This window comes from Aaosphaeria arxii (assembly GCF_010015735.1).
Source record: "Aaosphaeria arxii CBS 175.79 unplaced genomic scaffold BU24scaffold_9, whole genome shotgun sequence".
In the NCBI taxonomy this organism is placed as follows: domain Eukaryota; kingdom Fungi; phylum Ascomycota; class Dothideomycetes; order Pleosporales; genus Aaosphaeria; species Aaosphaeria arxii.
The window spans coordinates 686,905-702,869 of NW_022983482.1; the positions used below are offsets into that span (position 1 = coordinate 686,905).

The 15,965-nt window shown below is 50.4% G+C and overlaps 5 protein-coding genes across 5 annotated transcripts; 4 read left to right on the forward strand and 1 right to left on the reverse strand.

Annotated features, from left to right (window-relative positions):
* Positions 1 to 328: 328 nt before the first annotated feature.
* On the forward strand, positions 329 to 3,212 carry BU24DRAFT_426551 (DUF298-domain-containing protein). Its single transcript, XM_033529001.1, has 4 exons — positions 329 to 424; positions 518 to 561; positions 2,309 to 2,560; positions 2,613 to 3,212. Exons 1-4 carry the CDS (start codon positions 338 to 340, stop codon positions 3,052 to 3,054), a joined length of 825 nt encoding a protein of 274 aa, XP_033379803.1. The 5' UTR covers positions 329 to 337; the 3' UTR covers positions 3,055 to 3,212.
* Positions 3,213 to 3,665: 453 nt separating this feature from the next.
* On the forward strand, positions 3,666 to 4,938 carry BU24DRAFT_426553 (ribosomal protein L32e; the record flags this gene model as incomplete). Its single annotated transcript, XM_033529002.1, has 5 exons — positions 3,666 to 3,705; positions 3,800 to 3,831; positions 3,979 to 4,071; positions 4,241 to 4,362; positions 4,451 to 4,938. 5 exons carry the CDS (start codon positions 3,666 to 3,668, stop codon positions 4,557 to 4,559), a joined length of 396 nt encoding a protein of 131 aa, XP_033379804.1. The 3' UTR covers positions 4,560 to 4,938.
* A 2,901-nt stretch (positions 4,939 to 7,839) lies between these two features.
* Positions 7,840 to 9,309, forward strand: BU24DRAFT_281770 (uncharacterized protein). The gene has a single exon (XM_033522724.1). The coding sequence runs from the start codon at positions 8,226 to 8,228 to the stop codon at positions 9,147 to 9,149; it is 924 nt and encodes a 307-aa protein (XP_033379805.1). The 5' UTR covers positions 7,840 to 8,225; the 3' UTR covers positions 9,150 to 9,309.
* A 345-nt stretch (positions 9,310 to 9,654) lies between these two features.
* Positions 9,655 to 10,154, forward strand: BU24DRAFT_281627 (uncharacterized protein). The gene has a single exon (XM_033522722.1). The coding sequence runs from the start codon at positions 9,842 to 9,844 to the stop codon at positions 10,097 to 10,099; it is 258 nt and encodes an 85-aa protein (XP_033379806.1). The 5' UTR covers positions 9,655 to 9,841; the 3' UTR covers positions 10,100 to 10,154.
* Positions 10,155 to 12,101: 1,947 nt separating this feature from the next.
* Positions 12,102 to 15,858, reverse strand: BU24DRAFT_398014 (uncharacterized protein). Its single transcript, XM_033525371.1, has 3 exons — positions 15,369 to 15,858; positions 12,831 to 15,308; positions 12,102 to 12,777 (listed from the first exon to the last, which is right to left on the reverse strand). The coding sequence occupies exons 1-3, from the start codon at positions 15,596 to 15,598 to the stop codon at positions 12,273 to 12,275; spliced, it is 3,213 nt and encodes a 1,070-aa protein (XP_033379807.1). The 5' UTR covers positions 15,599 to 15,858; the 3' UTR covers positions 12,102 to 12,272.
* Between the last annotated feature and the right edge of the window lie 107 nt (positions 15,859 to 15,965).

Sequence of the window (15,965 nt, forward strand, 5' to 3'; positions counted from 1 at the left end):
ACCGCGAAAGCTACGTTGGACCTGGTGCTCTTTTCCTTCGCGCGCGCAGCTCGTCCTACGATCAAGTTTGAGCCACTTCTCTCCTCTCCTTTTCCGTTCCGCCGCTGGGTTTTTTCCCTCGCGATATCCTTGTCGAAAGAGCTGCGGAGCTCTAGAATCTCTCACTCATCAACTACCCCGCCGCGCCGACGCCGCCCGCCATCGAGACCTCACACCTCGCACCGATTTGGAGAATATCCCGCCCTGAGCCCCGGCTTTTGGAAGAGGGAAAAGATATATAATTGCTAGAGAGGGGGAAATTAGTACATAAAACCGAACGGACGACACTAACGCAAACATGCCTCCAGGCTACTCATCACAGCAGAAGTCTGCCATCTCGCAATTCCAGAACTTCACCCAGGCGGACCGGAACTCGGCTGTGAAGGTGCGTTTTTAATTCCTCAAAACAAAGGAATCATAATGGGCCGAAAAGGGGAAAGAAAAAGGGAAGATGGGCTGACAGAGGCTGTGTGTGTAGTTCTTGAAGAATTATGGTTGGGATCCTGAGGCTGCGGTTAATGGGTAAGTGACACCATATGGATTTCTATTTTCTTGGTGCCTTTTTCATTTTGGGAACGTTGCTGCTGGACCGGATCGGACTCTGGAATCCTCGGGGTAGTTGGGACATGGGACGAGAAAGAACAGATATGAAGGTTTTGCTTGAATGGGGCTCCGTTGGGTTTGGTGGCGGAAGCGGAGGAGGATTCGCGATCCTCACGGGATGTCAAGACTCATGCGAAGTCGAGGTGCACACACGGGAAATACATCAAAAGCGCACTTCGGATAGAGGCAGGACGCGACGGCGGTTTTTGTAGGAGGAGTCGTGGCTACTTCCAATCCGTAGGGCAGTCAACACTCCCTCATCGCAACTGCCCGAATCCGACCATAAGAAGTACAAAAGAAGCAGGCTGGGCACCTGAGACCTCGCAAACCACTCCTCTCGTTTCTTTCAACATCACATAGCACATTGATTGTGCTCGACCTCGGAAAAGTAAAAGCGATTGCAAGAACCCTTTCCCCAAGACGGTTCGAGACACTGCACTATTTCGCTTCCCTGCCTACGGCTTTCAAATCGCTAGCATGACGTTTGGTTCTTCTGAAGATAGGGCAAGACAGCTCGCGGCTGCTCATCGCCGGCGCCGCATCAGCTCTGGTGGTGCTTCGGTCGGTAAAGATCTTTCTATCCCCAGCAGGGCTTCATCAGGACTGTTGGCTTCTTCGGCCACGCAGCCCGCCTTGAGCGCTATCGAAGAACCCACATTACTCCCACAGCAACCGTTATCAAGTGTTCCTCAGCAAAAGCTAAACATTATCCGGACTCCCAGTCCGATCACCATTCCATCAGCATGTGAAGATCAGTCTCAGCCAGCCCCTTCGGACTCGACGACGCATCAGGATGCACCACTCTCGCCACGAGCATCCTTCAAACTACACCCGTTTCTCTTGCAATCACCAACCCAATTGCCAATACGATCTTCACCGGGCAAGAGGATACAACAGGAGAATGCGAGAAACATCTCTTTGCCCCCCTCACCTACTCAATCCAGTCTCGGAGCGGCGCCATCAGCTCCCCAATTCGCTGAAGTACGCTGGGACAGTCAACAAGGGGGAAGCTTTGCAAATATGTCAGAGATACCAGCCCAGCCTCCACAGGCGGTGTACAGGCAAGACCGTTTCTACCCTACCCACAACAGAGTCATCTCTGCACCTCACCCTGGCTTCGTCCTGGCCGCTGCACCAATTGCCACGCCCCCAAATAGCTATTCTAGCAGTTCGTCCGGTACTTGGCCTCAGACGTTGTATGCTGTGCAACCTTCCAGCACCATGGTCTGGAGCCCCGCGCCGTATGGATTTGCTCCCTTGCAACCGATGCGTACTGGTCAAAGGCAAGTGCTACATTGTGATAATACAGGTCAGCCTGTACTATTAGGCGTCTGTATCAGGCAAGACCTCCCTGGTACTTATACTTCGCGTAGCAACAGCCTGATTCGAGGGCCTAGAAGAACACCTAGTGCTGAGCAAGATTCAGATTGGTGGCACAATCTGAAGGATAAGTTGCGCGTGAAGGGATCCAAGCGAAAGAACAAATCGGAGTCACGAATCTCCTACCCCCGTTCCGTGAAGCACATGCAGAGGACATCCAGTGCACCATTATTCACTTCCCGCACCAGCAACAACGTTCCAAGCAAGGGCTCGGATGAGAGCGCCGGACCGTACATGAAGCATGTTCTGTCCTTTTCTAAAGACAGTTACTGATCTGAGGCTCTAGATTCTTCTCCAATGGCAGCGGTACAGCCAATAACCCCGGTGTAAAGAGTAGTCTCAGCAAGATCTTTGACAAATATCGGGAAGATGCCAACTCACCAGATACCGCGGGCATGGAGCAGACCATGAAATATCTTGGGGATATCGACGTCAGTGTAGAGGGTCTCGACTTCCTCGTCGTTTCAGAGATCATCCAGGCTCCTAGCATGGGCGAGATGAGCCGTCAGGGTTTCGTGGATGGGTGGGCAGCTCTCCAGTAAGTGTCTTTCGCCAGCTTGCTAGACCAACTCACTAACAGCCATGGGTAGGTGTGACACTCTTGAGAAACAGAAACAGTATATTCAACAAGTGAAACAATCACTTCCGTCGAACAAGGCAGCATTCGCGAAGGTCTATAGCTATACCTTCCAGCTTGCCAAGACAGGAAACCAAAAGACGCTCCCCCTTGACCACGCCTGTGCTTACTGGGAGGTCGTCTTTAACTCACCCCTTTCTGCAGTCAGGTGGACGAGCCCAAGCTCACCCTGGTCAGAATGGTGGGTTGAGTTCCTCACCACTCAATGGAAGCGCGCCATCAACAAGGATCACTGGAACCAAACTCTCAAATTCGCCCAACTGACCCTGGAGGATGAGTCTCTCAGTTTCTGGAATGAGGAGTCATCATGGCCATCTATTATTGACGAGTTCGTTGAGTGGGTGAAGAAGGACAAGCGTGGGGGTGGTGAGAATGGCGACGCAATGGAAGAGTGAAGAGTGCCCTGAAGTATCCAGCAGTAGTGCTGCGTGCAAGAAGCCTTCACACGGTATCACAAGGTTGATCGTTGTGGCATCAAAGTGACGACGCATGTGCAAGTTGAAGGCAAGGAGCCGAGGTGTCCGCACATCACGTTCTTGATACGCGGCTGAGGGGGAAATATGAATACATCCTTCATCTGACTAGAGTGCAAGTGGTCTCTTTGCGAGAGGAGCCAGTTTAGAAGTAATATACCAAGTATCAGAGGGGAACGCCTAATTGAACTTTGATGCGATGAATAAACTAAAATCTCCCACTATGCCTACCAATTATCTGTTTGCTGCATCCAGACATCCAGACCCAACCTCAGGCTGGCGATATTCGTGACTGACGGTTGTTCTTGGTGATGATAATTGTGGTGGTCGTCGTAGACTGGTCTGTGATTGGTTGTGGATTATGCGCTAAACAACCGAGATTGCCAAGAGTTGTAGCCCACATGCGCACTCTGAAGAACTTCGACTTTCACGACAACGCCGTTCGAGGACTACTAACACCACAGCAAGTCGACAAAGTACGTCTATCTCACCCCTTCTGCCGATACTGGACAAATATTGACTCTATTCTTCAGATGGCCCCCGCCGCAAAGCACCCCACGATCGTCAAGAAGCGTACGTCGAAATTCTCCTACCTCCTACCCGTCAACTTTTTTCCGCTCTCGAAACCACGCCTGGCGATGAAGTACAAGGACTAATTATGATATAGACCGCAAGAGGTTCAACCGTCACCAGTCGGACGTACGTTATTTTCCTGGCACAAGCGGAATCGGGCTGGGTGGTCTTGCGTTGTGATAGAATTGCGATGAGGACACCCAACCCGGACTGCCTCTGTACCGCCAACGATCCCAAAAAAGAATATAATCGCTGACAATACTTTCGATATAGCGCTTCAAGTGCGTCGACCCATCATGGAGGAAGCCTAAGGGTATCGACAACCGTGTCCGAAGACGCTTCAAGGGCCAGGCCGCTATGCCTAAGGTACGGGAAACCATCGACATCGAAACGGATCCATTGTTGCCAGACGGATCGCATCTAGTATCACCTATCTTATGGGAGCATGATCTATCGTGGGCTTTATGGCAATGATATCCGTTCGATGGGCGAAAATTTGGAAAGCGAGGAATTTTGTGGCTAACGACGTTGATAGATCGGATACGGCTCCAACAAGCTCACCCGTCACCTTACCCCCTCCGGACACAAGGCCTTCCTCGTCTCAAACACCCGGGAGGTTGAGCTTCTCTTGATGCACACCAAGACCTTCGCCGCCGAGTGAGTTGCCCTCGTCAGCTGCATATCACGAGTTGTTGTAGCGAGAGACGAAACGATGAATGATAGCGCGTACTAACACGCGCACTAGGATCGCACACAACGTCTCTGCCCGCAAGCGCATCGACATCGTCGCCAGGGCGAAGCAGTTGGGCGTCAAGGTCACGAACGGCAACGCCAGGGTGAAGACCGAGTCGTAGAGGATTGTTCCACGTTTGTGCGTCGATGAAAGGGAGATAGCAAACACGATGGGTTGAAAGGGGCGGGGCATACACGGCGTCCAACAACTTTTTTTTTGAAGTCTGAACCGGACACAAAGGACAAAAAAAGGTCAATCAAATATGGGGAGGATGACAGAGGAAAAGGCACGAACACGAATAACTCTTCATCATATGATCCATGTGTTTTTTTCTCTCGATAAAAAAGAATCCATTTTCAAATATTGAGGAAAGTCACAATGCTTTTTTTCGTTCCCTTTGTTAGAAATGGCTTTCCAATTGGAATGCTGTACAGCACCGACGACCGACGTAGCCTCCATCCAGCGCTTGCAATGGAAGAAAAGTAAAAAGTCTTACACAGTTCAGCCCTGGGGGACCTCGTTCTCCCCCTTCACTCCCTCTCTCCTCTCCTCTGCCCCTGTTGTTTGCTCGTTATCTTTCCACCCGACGGTTGATGTCGTGATTTCGTGATGGCGTCATGCTGTGAACTGCTTGCCATCCACACCCACGTCCCCCGCCGGACTCGGAGAAAGAACATCTATCGCATGTGAAAATAAGTACGACCTTGATCGCTACAATGACTACCATATGCTGTCGTAACCGCATGCACGACGCGCCACAGGATGTACGGACTCATTTCCCCGGCACATGTACCATGCACACCGATTCCACATGCAGCTCCCATCCGTACGACTGCATCTGTTTGTTAATCGGTCGATGTATGCATGTAGATGCCCAGCCAGCCAGCGGTCTGGGACGAACAGAGAAGAGATAGATAAGCACGATCGGGTGAAAACCGACCGACCGAGAGGAGGAAAAGCATGCATGTGTGCGACTTCAACGAGCAAATAACGAGGGTTAATGGCGGGTGCTAAGTGGTTGGGGTTCTATGGTTACGTCTGTTATAGACAGGTGGTTTGTAGGGTGTGTGTCGATGCAGTGGACATATCTACATGATATGGTGCACCACATCCCAGATGCCATCCACAAAACTGCCTGCGGATGTATCATAATAGGCTGAGATGCATCTGCAGTGCCCTACCCTTATTATCATATCTACCGGCTGTGGAAGAATAATGCAAACAAGGAGGGCGAGGAGGATAAAAAGTTGCCCGTCGGCGCATCTGAAGACCAGAGGCTCAGCGGCGAGGGAGGGGAGTTGGGAGTCAGATTAGGAAATCTGATATGCTCACCGAAAAGATAGAAACGGGATGCAGGGCGACAGATTGGGCCACATTGTATCAAAGGGGGACGGATGTATACAGGTACCGAGTGACTACTTATTATGTTCCTACGTAATCATATATATCCTGTAGGTTGGAGGATCTGGGAGCTGCATGAGGGAGGCTTTTGGTATGGGTGGTGGATGGGCATGGTGTCGCATTGTATGGTCAGCATTAGCTGAAGACGCCTACCGAGTACTAATGTACTGTACTTGACTACTGTACCTATGCCTCAACAACAAACACAGAACAACAACCTACAATATTCGCAACTACAACACCATAAGTCATCGTCATCTTCCGTCAACGTGCCTGAACATCCTTAACAGACATTCATCCTTACCTTACCCACCCACCCATCCAATCCTTCCCGCTCCTCCTCACCGCCGCTTCGCTCTTATCAGGTCCACTGGATCTCATCCCTCCCATCCATCCATTGATTGAATGTTTGATTGATCGATCCATCCAGCGAGACCCGCCCTGCCTATCTGTCTGCCTGTGTGCAAGGGCTGCGGTACACGGGTACACCACCAGTCCCAGTTCCCAGCGCACAGCACATTGGCACCGACACTGACCTCTTCCTGGGTCCTGGCACCCGGGGTCTTGACGATTGGGAGAAAAGGAACGTCAGCAATTGCGAATTGATCCGACACCACGCGGTGGCTACCCTGAGCTTGATTGGGCCTTTTGTTTTCGTCCTTTGTCGAGGATGTTGATATGTAGCAGTAGGGGAGGGGAGGGATCGTTATGTCGCACGCTCAAAGCGGCTCGATGCATACATAGTTATACAAATTTTTTATATTATCCAGATACAACATACGATACGAAAATATAGCGAGCGAGCATGGGAGTCGACTGTACAACTAGGACTATGTTATTTGTAACCATGTACCTGTCTGTAGGTATGTCTAGGTTACGAGTACATGCTGTTACTACCTTGCTCGCGGTAGCGGGAGGGAACAATATCCCGTCTCGCCACCTGGTTAGACCGTCTCGCTCGCGCCACACTTACAAGGAACATAGACACAGTCACCACAGACCAGTTCAAGGAACATAGCACCATAGCATAGATACGGCACTCGCACAGGTGACAGAACAATAGGAATCCACCGCTATGGGACGGGCCCTGTCCAAAATCATCCAGCATCCATCCACATCCGTCCAGCTTCCTACTACACAATCACCCCAGCTGAGTTGCGATTACCAAACATGCTGTTAGCCATGGAGGCATGACGAACAAACACCGCGTGGACCTCTGCTCTCTTTCATCCTTGTCCTTGTAGTTGCTTGTCTATGCCTTTGTCCTTCATTATCCCTTTCCCACCGTGCGGTGCGGTCCCGACAGTGCCAGTGCACCCAATCGAAACGACGACCCAAAGGGGGTTTGTTTGAAATGTTTTGGACCATTTGTGGATAATGGACGGGTACGTTGGGAATCGGGATATGCTAATTCTGGATATGCTCGCTACAGTTACGTTCTGTGGGTCTGTCGACAGTCGAGGCATGCAGCTATTGCATCTATGCACACCTTGCACCTGCAATGCATCTGGTCATCTCATGTTATGTTAAGTGTGAGTGTGTGTGATTTATGACATGGCGACGGAAGCTCACGGTACACTCACGGTCGGTGGAGACCATTTGTCTCCTATCTCACCATCCAGCCAGGGCGTCATAAATTTCTTTCTTATTCCCCATAAATTCGCCTGCTTTTCGGTGTCGGTGGCCCTGATGATCAAATTTCCCTTCGTTCTAGCTAGCCAGCCAGCCCTTTAAATCTCTTTTCCCGCCGTTCCTGACCTGAATCCGTGGTTTTTCCCTCCCCCCATACTATTTTAGCTCCCGCCTCCGAACAAAAAAAAAGTATTCGCGTCCCCTTCCTCAACGTGCTGCTCCGCCCGCACGTAATTTCGAACTTATTTTTTTCTTCTTTTATTTGTTTCGACTGCTCCTTGATCTGCTTGTTGTTTTTCCAACGACAAACGCATATCAACGTTTGATGTTGACGCAGATCCCTTTGGTTTCGCTGCCATCCATCTCCTAGAGACACAGCCGTGCCCGTTAAGCACGCTGCGATCTGCGCCGGTTCTTCCTCAGCGGACATCTCTGATCTACCAAATATCGCGAATCAATCCCGGGAAAAGGTTGTCCTCGTGATCGATCTGCCCATCCATCTTCCTCCGCACTCTGGTATCATCCTTATCATCCTTAATTCCTTCGGTGTGCGACCGTTTCGGACCACCTTTCACGTGCTTCGCCTCAGCACTCCTGCTCCCATCACCAACAATATAGAAAGCCACCCCGCACTTTTTGTCAAAGGTCTCCTCTTTTTTTCGAGTTGACCTACACGGCAAAGTCTAGAAGACCCAAGTCAATCCCATAAAAAAAGAGTTATCGTATAGAAGGATCAGTTTCCCAGTCATCCGGAATGACACCAAATCTACTCGTCGCCACCCAAACCCTCTTCTCGCCACACAAATGGTTCAAGTCGTCACCAAAGAGCGAGCGACCATGCCGCAAGACTGAACACTGGGATTCTCCCGTCCCAGGTCTCTACGAGTACATCCCGGGGCGTGGATGGTACTTGGTTGCGACAGACAAGTTCGCTACCGCCGAGCTCGACAACGACACACCCGCCCCATCAACTATCTTGTCCGAGAAACAAGAAACGACAACCCGCGAGACCATAAAGATGTCCCCTCCGGTGCAAGTCAAGTACTCTAAGGTGCTGAAGCGGTACCTGCTGGCCCCGGACTACGAGATGCGCAAAAAGCACGATCGCGTCCAGGACTCCAACGGCAAATGGTACACTGCCGGATTCTTCCGCCTCGACGACGGCATCGCGTGGGTTGAGTGCTGGAGCGACCACGGCGAGTTCATCCCTGGCCCTTACAAGCTCTGGTGCCTCGACCAGACCACCGGCCAGCTCCGCCACATGCTCAAGTGCGACGACCCGGAGTTCGTCGCCTCGCGCACCAACTCGTTCGAGCGCGAGCCCAGCTCCGCACGCCAGTCCCAGGACTCGAGGAGCACGCAGTTCCGTGGTAGTGGCATTACGAGTCCCCGCGACGGCCCCAGCATCGCCAGTACGCGGGCGAACAGCATCCGGGCCTTCGCACCCTCGGGACCCAGTTCCAGGGCGGGATCCCAGGCGCCGTCCAGGAGGAACAGCCCCAAGCGGGCTCCCAGCCTACCCCTCGAGGAAGCAAAGGCTAAGCTCAGGATCATGGCAGAGCAGCAGAAGAAGATGGACGTCGAGAGGGAGCGGGAGCGGGAGAAGGCGCGGTCGCGTACCAATTCCGCCGACTCCTCCACCAGGGGAAGGCGTCCTGACGTCGAGGGCGGACGATGAGAGATTCGCATCGCATCATCTCGAGAAACCCTGCCCCCAGATCTACTACCCCAGATACAAGACTCTGTGGGACGGGATGTTCTTCTGTTCTTCTGAAACATGAAACATGGCCTGAACTGCGGGCTTGCTTGCCCCGATCATGCGGAAACGAAAGGATCGCCCGCCCTGCGAGATCCAAATCCTCCGTTGTGTTTGATCGCTCCACGTGTGCCATATGCGAACGGATCCTTCCCGCCTGCCAACAAGTCCGCCTGGGGAAATCTGCATGGTATGGATATGGAGTGAACGGCAAACTGTTTCTATTGGACATAGAGACATTGTCAACAACGAACCATGACTTCATCTATCCAGGCATTCTCATCCTCTCCATCCAAACAGAAAGCATCTGTCAAATTTGTATTACTTAGCGAACCCTTTTCATTCCATTTATTTTCGGACATCTGGTTTACGGCGAAACATTCATCATTTTTCGTACTCGGTATACCCCCTTCCATAGCAACCTTTTTTGTATTTCTATCTATCTACGGTCTTCTGTAAGCTATGTGGGCGTCAGGACGGGTTTACTACCCCTTTTTCGGATTTTTTTCTTTTGTCTTTTGGGGGAAATGGAGTTCGGGGTGTTATAGGCATGGGAGCATGGAAGGTTTGAAGGAAAAGGTCTGAAGGAAATAAGGGAACATGTATGGTACGATATGTTATGGATATACATCATCATTGTCATTGTTATTGTTAGTCCGTCATTGCATAAGATGATGTCTTCCCCCCATATAGGGCGGGCGAGGCCGGCTAGGACTGGTGTCCGTCGGTTATGGAGTTATCAATTTGTGTTCTTTAGGGCGCGAAGGTTGTTGAATATACATATGTCCGTGTGGAGAATGAAAAAGTGTATTGGCATAGTACTTGTAATTTATGAACCCACCCTATTGTTTGAATATCGTTGGCGTGGATAAAAAATTGAAGATGTTATCAGTGCCCAAGTATTTCGAAAACACGTTCATGTACGTCACCAACGATGGCATTCACAGTGTATCATACACATACACGAAGCAGATCAACGATTGGTGTATTCAGCACGATTGCGTTATCCATCGTGTGAATGCAAGGTAGATACGTCATCACGATTCTTTCACACCTAGCAATGAGAGTCTTTGGGACATTGAACGAAGCGTTGCGGTAGGGGTATGTGTGATAAAGTAATGATTTATCCAAACAGTGACTTTGTAGCAGCAGCACATCTTATCTTCCTGTGCATCAGTATGGCTCTGGCTCACTGCCATGGAAACAGTAAACCATGGACATTCAACAAATGGAATTTTTCCAGGTACTACATTTCGTTATTGATGGACGTGCGTTTGACGCGGTGGTATAGTTGATCGATCGATCGAGACTACATATGTATTTTGAATTGTTGGAGGTTTTTGGAACTTTATATTAATGCGATGGATGGGTTTGGTTGTTCGTGGGTTTGTGACTGTTCACCTACGCACACTCACGCATCGTTACACTTGTACTCAAGCACTCACGTTTGTACATTCACACTCATATGCGCACTCATTCTCTTGGACTCATACATAGATACTCATACATTAATACTCACACGATAGCATTCATACACATACACTCATACATTCATGCGCATGCACTTGTATATATACCACTACATTCTCGAATCCGAAAGAAAAGTATCACACCTACCTCCAAACTCAACATAACACAATCCTTGATACAACCACCCGTACACACAAACCTGCGAAACCAACCTAAACTGCAGGAATGCCACGGACAACCCCCGCTCCCGCTCCCGCTCCTGCTGGACCATCCTCATCCTCCGCTGCACCGAATCCTCCTAGTAACCCGGAAGCAATTCACGTCCACTTTCACGACCCTGCACCTGCACCTGCACCTGCACCTGCACCTGCACCTACGGGGTATTCAGAGCTGCCTAACCATCAATATGTACCACCATGGACGGAGACAGAGCTCTGCTTCAACCGCCACCCACCCTTGGTCATGCTTTTGCCCCATTCCTCTTCGCCGGTGTATGGTTTCCCCCCGAATATGTCAAACATACGCGCTGCCCGGAATCATTTACGGCAGAACGTGAGCCTGGACACGAATCCAAGATGGGCAAGGGTCGAGTATATATTGAGTCAATGGTTGGACCATGGAGGCCCAGAGGACGGAGATGGTGTAGTGTTTATGAACATAGAGCACATGACGGAGAGTATTGCCAGGGAAAGGAGAATCAGGGGAGTCACTACACCTTTTCCACATCCAGATTTGTTGCAAAGGCATATTAGAGCATTGGAAGTTTATCGACTCAACCACCCGACCCTACCGTGGGATGGCGGGGTCGTGTGGGATGATGGATGGGACCCGGAAGGTCAGATCTATTATCCGAGCGTGAGAGAAAGGGATTGGCGGGACACGGAGATAGAGAGGGAGATGCAGCTAAGTGTTCATGTCAGGGACTTGACACTCTCTGACGATGGATCCGAGGAGGTTGAGAGATAGGACTCTGATATCTCCGAAACGAGGATCCATATAACGAGGGAGTATCATGACAGATCTTATTCGCCAGTGCCGAGGTTCGTCACGTCGAGGGGATTCGGGCGACGTGGAGAGTCGTCTTCTGTAATGGTCGATGTAGGCTCGTCTTCTTCCGCCGAGTTTAGCGATACTTGGAGGCATCCTAGGGGTCGAGGTTGTGAAACGTGGTCGTCTTCGAGGCTGGATTTCAGGAGGGAGATGTGTGATTATTGTGATTTGCCGTTTGTTGACGAAGTTGATGTCAGTGTCGAGTTTGGAAGAGATGACAGCAGCGACGATGATGAGGGGGATGTTGTCGTTGGGTATTTGTACTCCTAGTTTCCTTTCTAGGTAATTGGCGGGTGGTGTACTACTAGGGATATGGAAGGGACGGCAATGTGTTGTTCAGACAATTATTTATTTGCTTTTGTTTCTTTCTAAGATCGCCTGCCTATATTTACATCCAATTTAATGATACAAGATGCGCAGAGGGTGCTATTTACAACTCATCAGTCTGGCCGTTTCTCGCTATAACATTGTATGTGCATATGATTAAAACAAATACGAGAAAACGTATCAACAACAGAAGTATCCTTAATCTTGCTTGCTGCGGCTGTTTGAGCTCTTCTGCATCAAGGTGTCGCTGGAAGTCGAGGGCGACGGCATAGTGGTACTCGTAACATGGAACGAGAAATCCAGCTCTCCGACCAATTTCTTCACAGCGCGCAGAAGCTGCTCCAAATCCTGGTTAATACAACTTGTACTGATCTGCAGCACCGCGAACGCTGAGTATCCCGGCTCGGCAATATGTCGCAGGCTCAGTACTTCGCTGTCGGTGGCTTCGAGGCGGTGAGAGAGTTGGTACGATTGAGGCGCTTGGAGGTATGGTGGCAAGGGCTGGCCGTTTGTGATGCTGGAGGAGAGAAGGGAGAGCATGGAGGTGATTTCGTGGGATGTGAGTTTCGCGGAGGTGATGATGCGGCGGAAGTCGCGGAACCATTGGGTTCGGGACGGATCGTCGTCTTCTGTGGGGCGTATTATGCATGGGTTGGTGAAGGATGTTGAGGCGTAGGATATCAAGGAGGTGTAGTTGACGATGCTGGGGAACATATGTTAGTGATCGGATACTACATGACACAGGGATGTCCTTACTTGGAAACTAGCCTGATGATGTTGTTGTAGTCCTTGATAGGAAATTTGCCACCTAGAGGAAATTCCCAACGGACGAACTCAGAGTGCTGCCTCAAACCCTGGAGAAGGAGCATTTGCTTAGAGAATACTTTGTTGCGGGCCTTGTTGAGCAAAAACCCTGGGGATGTAGGGTCTGCTACATCGCCTTCGTCGCCCCTGATCCGCGCCATGACGGTCTCATGAACGATGGAGTAGTAGTTCGCGGAAAGATACAGCGAGCCGCCTAGCTTTTGTCGAAGCGCAGAATGCTCGCTGATTGGGTATGGAAAGAATGTCCATATGAATGCAACGAAAAGTCCACCAAGGACAGTCGCCAGCCGATACGGTCCAAGTTTGTAGATCTCGTAGTACGGTTGTCCGTTGGACTCTGCAAGCGCTCTACCAATCTTTCGAACTTCAAGTTCGTAACCAACAATCAAAGTTATGGTGACCACCGAGATTATGCCCGCGATGATCAAATCCATTCTCTTCAAGATAACGTAGAAACCCAGCCCGACGAAAACCCAGAGGAAGACCAAGATACCCGCCGTGTGCTGGCCCGGTATATACCAAGTGAGCCAGGCGAGTATCATCGCAATAATTGTTCCAACGATTCTTAAAAAGAAGCTGGCTACACTTTGGCCAGCCGTTGGCGTCATGGAAATGGCGACCATGATCATGGCCCACACCAATCTTTGCTCAATGAAGAAGCGCGCCGAGTCATGGAGGTAAGCAGTTACAGCGATGCACATCGTGGCACACGCACAGCGAAATCCAAACGCCGAGTCTGGGGATCGTAAGAATGCAGGTATGGTTCGTACCGCGTTGCCAAACTTCTCCCAAGCGTTCGCGGGAGGTAGATGCTCGGGATCTTTCCTTCGCTTGTACGCCTCGCCCATATAGACGATGTTGCTATTTCTCTCGAGACCTGCTGCGGTCGTTTCATCCTCATTGTTGGAATCTTGCGTCCTGAATATACTGACGAGCCATTTCCGCAGTCGTTTCTTTCCAGGGTTGATGAGATGTTTCTTTGCTTTTGCTTGGTCTCGCTCATCGGCAAATTTTACAAAGTCCATAACGGCGCGGCTGATGGCGTATAGGAGATAGATAATGTAGAGCAAGAGATATAATTGGCGCTGGTTACTCTGGTGGAGTAGCGTTGGCTCCCTTTTGAGTAGCTCAAGATCTGGTTCCGACGCCTCAGAGCTGTGGAAAAAGTCTGGCCCAACTGCGATGCCCCTACTTTCAACCCAGCGCTTCAGGGTGGTCTCCCTTTCCTTATAAAAGCCGTTGAATTGATCTTCAAGAAGTGCAGCGAAGCCTTCGTGTCCAGGTTCGACCAAATCGCCCTTCGCCTCCTCATCGGTGTTCTTAGCAGCCTTCTTCTTCGGTGTTGGGATCAGTTGAAGTCGGAGAAGAACATGATGTAGACCGCGGTCCATGCCGGAAATGATTCTCTCGAAAGGTTCGTGGGCAGCCTTCATCGTTTTGTTCCAGTTTCCTACTGCTGTTCTCCTCTGTGCCTCCTGCTCTGGATCCACATCGTCCGAGTCGTCGCTTTCCCAATTGTTCATCTTCGCTTGCCGGTCAAAGAGATCAACCAAGGACCCCAATCCTACCAACGGCAGCATGATAGCCCGCAAATGTTTGGATATCGCTTCGTAATCATCAGGAGAGAGCTTTCCATAGGCTATTTCACGTTTGGCGAAGGGTAGATCACCGCTCAACTTCCCATGGAGTTGAGAGAATGTGGCTGTGATTGCCTTTACCGCCTCGACTTCTGGTGCCGCTTTCTTCGCTTTGTTTGGCGTGTTTGTGTACTGCGGTTTGATCTGATTGAATACATCCGCAGTTTCGAGACTCTGAAGATATGTCTTATGAGCCGATAAAGCACCTCTCAGCGCTCCAATATAAGCGGTGATTTCTTTCTTCACGACTTTTCGAGAAGTGACGGGAAATATGAACAACGAGACACCAGTAGCGATTGCAAACGCGGTCAGGAAGGCTTCCAGGAGCCGCTTCATGAAACTTTCCACCTGCACCATCGTCCGGAACTGCGGTCCATAAGTTGCTGAAACCATCGCGAAGATGGCGTAGACGATGGTGGGGAAAACCATTTGGGGGAATTTGCTTTTCATAGTATTGACGAGCCATATCTGGAAGAAAAGCCAGACAGCAAGAACGGCAGACTGCGATGAGTTGTATGCTTGGGGGGGAGCATCGGCCTTCGTCGTGTTTTCGCGGGCCTTTATACCGGTCCATAATGAGAGTAAATTGATTGCAGCCCCAATGCAGGTACCCAGAACGTTCAAACACATTGTCTGTATAAATTTGGCTCGGGGCATGATACAAAATCCGAGAATGGAAATGACTGCCACGAGGTATCCAAGCGTCGTGTAAATTCTGGCAAAACTATTTGCCTGGTATGCCGCCATTGCAATCGTTGGCGGGAGCGCAGCCCTACAGCCAAGTTAGAATTCGATTACTTTCAACAAAGCAAATGGAATCTCAAGTAATTACTTCATCATCATCATAACGGTTGGTAAATCCAACCCCAATTTTTTCCATCCCTGGGCGAGTTTGCTGGGCTGTTTCTTTGGCACATTCTTCTCAGGTGCTGCGGTATCGTCGGATCCAGTGGCTGCGCGCGCGTGTCCATTAATGACGTCGGCTGCCTCTTCATTCATCTCCGTGGCACCGTTGGACTCTGTGCTAACATGATTGACTCCAGCTGCTGTCGTTGCAGCCATTGTGTATCTTCAGCCGACCCTCTCCAAGTCGACGAAAGGGTGTCAGGACGGAATGAATTGAATTGAGATCATATGAAATGTGCGACAAGGTAGATTGAGAGGCAGCGACAAGAGAAGAGACGTTACGGACGCTAATGACAGGGAGGGGTTCAGGGTCACTAAAATAACAAGCCATCGCTGTAGCATGTGGCACGAGAAGGTTTGTTGATCGCGTCGGTGAATATTATCTTGGATGACCGAGGGAGTGAATTTAGTGTGATGGGAGCATTGACGTTACTCATAGGGAGGTTAGGGACGGACGTTACGGGGACATTGGCGGATGGTCAAGCATTGCACCCAGTCGGGGATCGCCCTTGGTCTGCTCCGC

Excerpts from the sequence above, each read along its gene's own strand:
- BU24DRAFT_281627 (XM_033522722.1), top strand. The coding sequence starts at position 9,842 with ATGTTATGGATATACATCATCATTGTCATTGTTATTGTTAGTCCGTCA.
- BU24DRAFT_281770 (XM_033522724.1), top strand. The coding sequence starts at position 8,226 with ATGACACCAAATCTACTCGTCGCCACCCAAACCCTCTTCTCGCCACAC.
- BU24DRAFT_426551 (XM_033529001.1), top strand. The coding sequence starts at position 338 with ATGCCTCCAGGCTACTCATCACAGCAGAAGTCTGCCATCTCGCAATTC. Across the intron at positions 425-517 it reads ACCGGAACTCGGCTGTGAAG|TTCTTGAAGAATTATGGTTG; the intron begins GTGCGTTTTTAA and ends CTGTGTGTGTAG. Across the intron at positions 562-2,308 it reads CCTGAGGCTGCGGTTAATGG|ATTCTTCTCCAATGGCAGCG; the intron begins GTAAGTGACACC and ends CTGAGGCTCTAG.
- BU24DRAFT_398014 (XM_033525371.1), bottom strand. The coding sequence starts at position 15,598 with ATGGCTGCAACGACAGCAGCTGGAGTCAATCATGTTAGCACAGAGTCC. Across the intron at positions 15,309-15,368 it reads ACCGTTATGATGATGATGAA|GGCTGCGCTCCCGCCAACGA; the intron begins GTAATTACTTGA and ends ACTTGGCTGTAG. Across the intron at positions 12,778-12,830 it reads ATCATCAGGCTAGTTTCCAA|CATCGTCAACTACACCTCCT; the intron begins GTAAGGACATCC and ends TATGTTCCCCAG.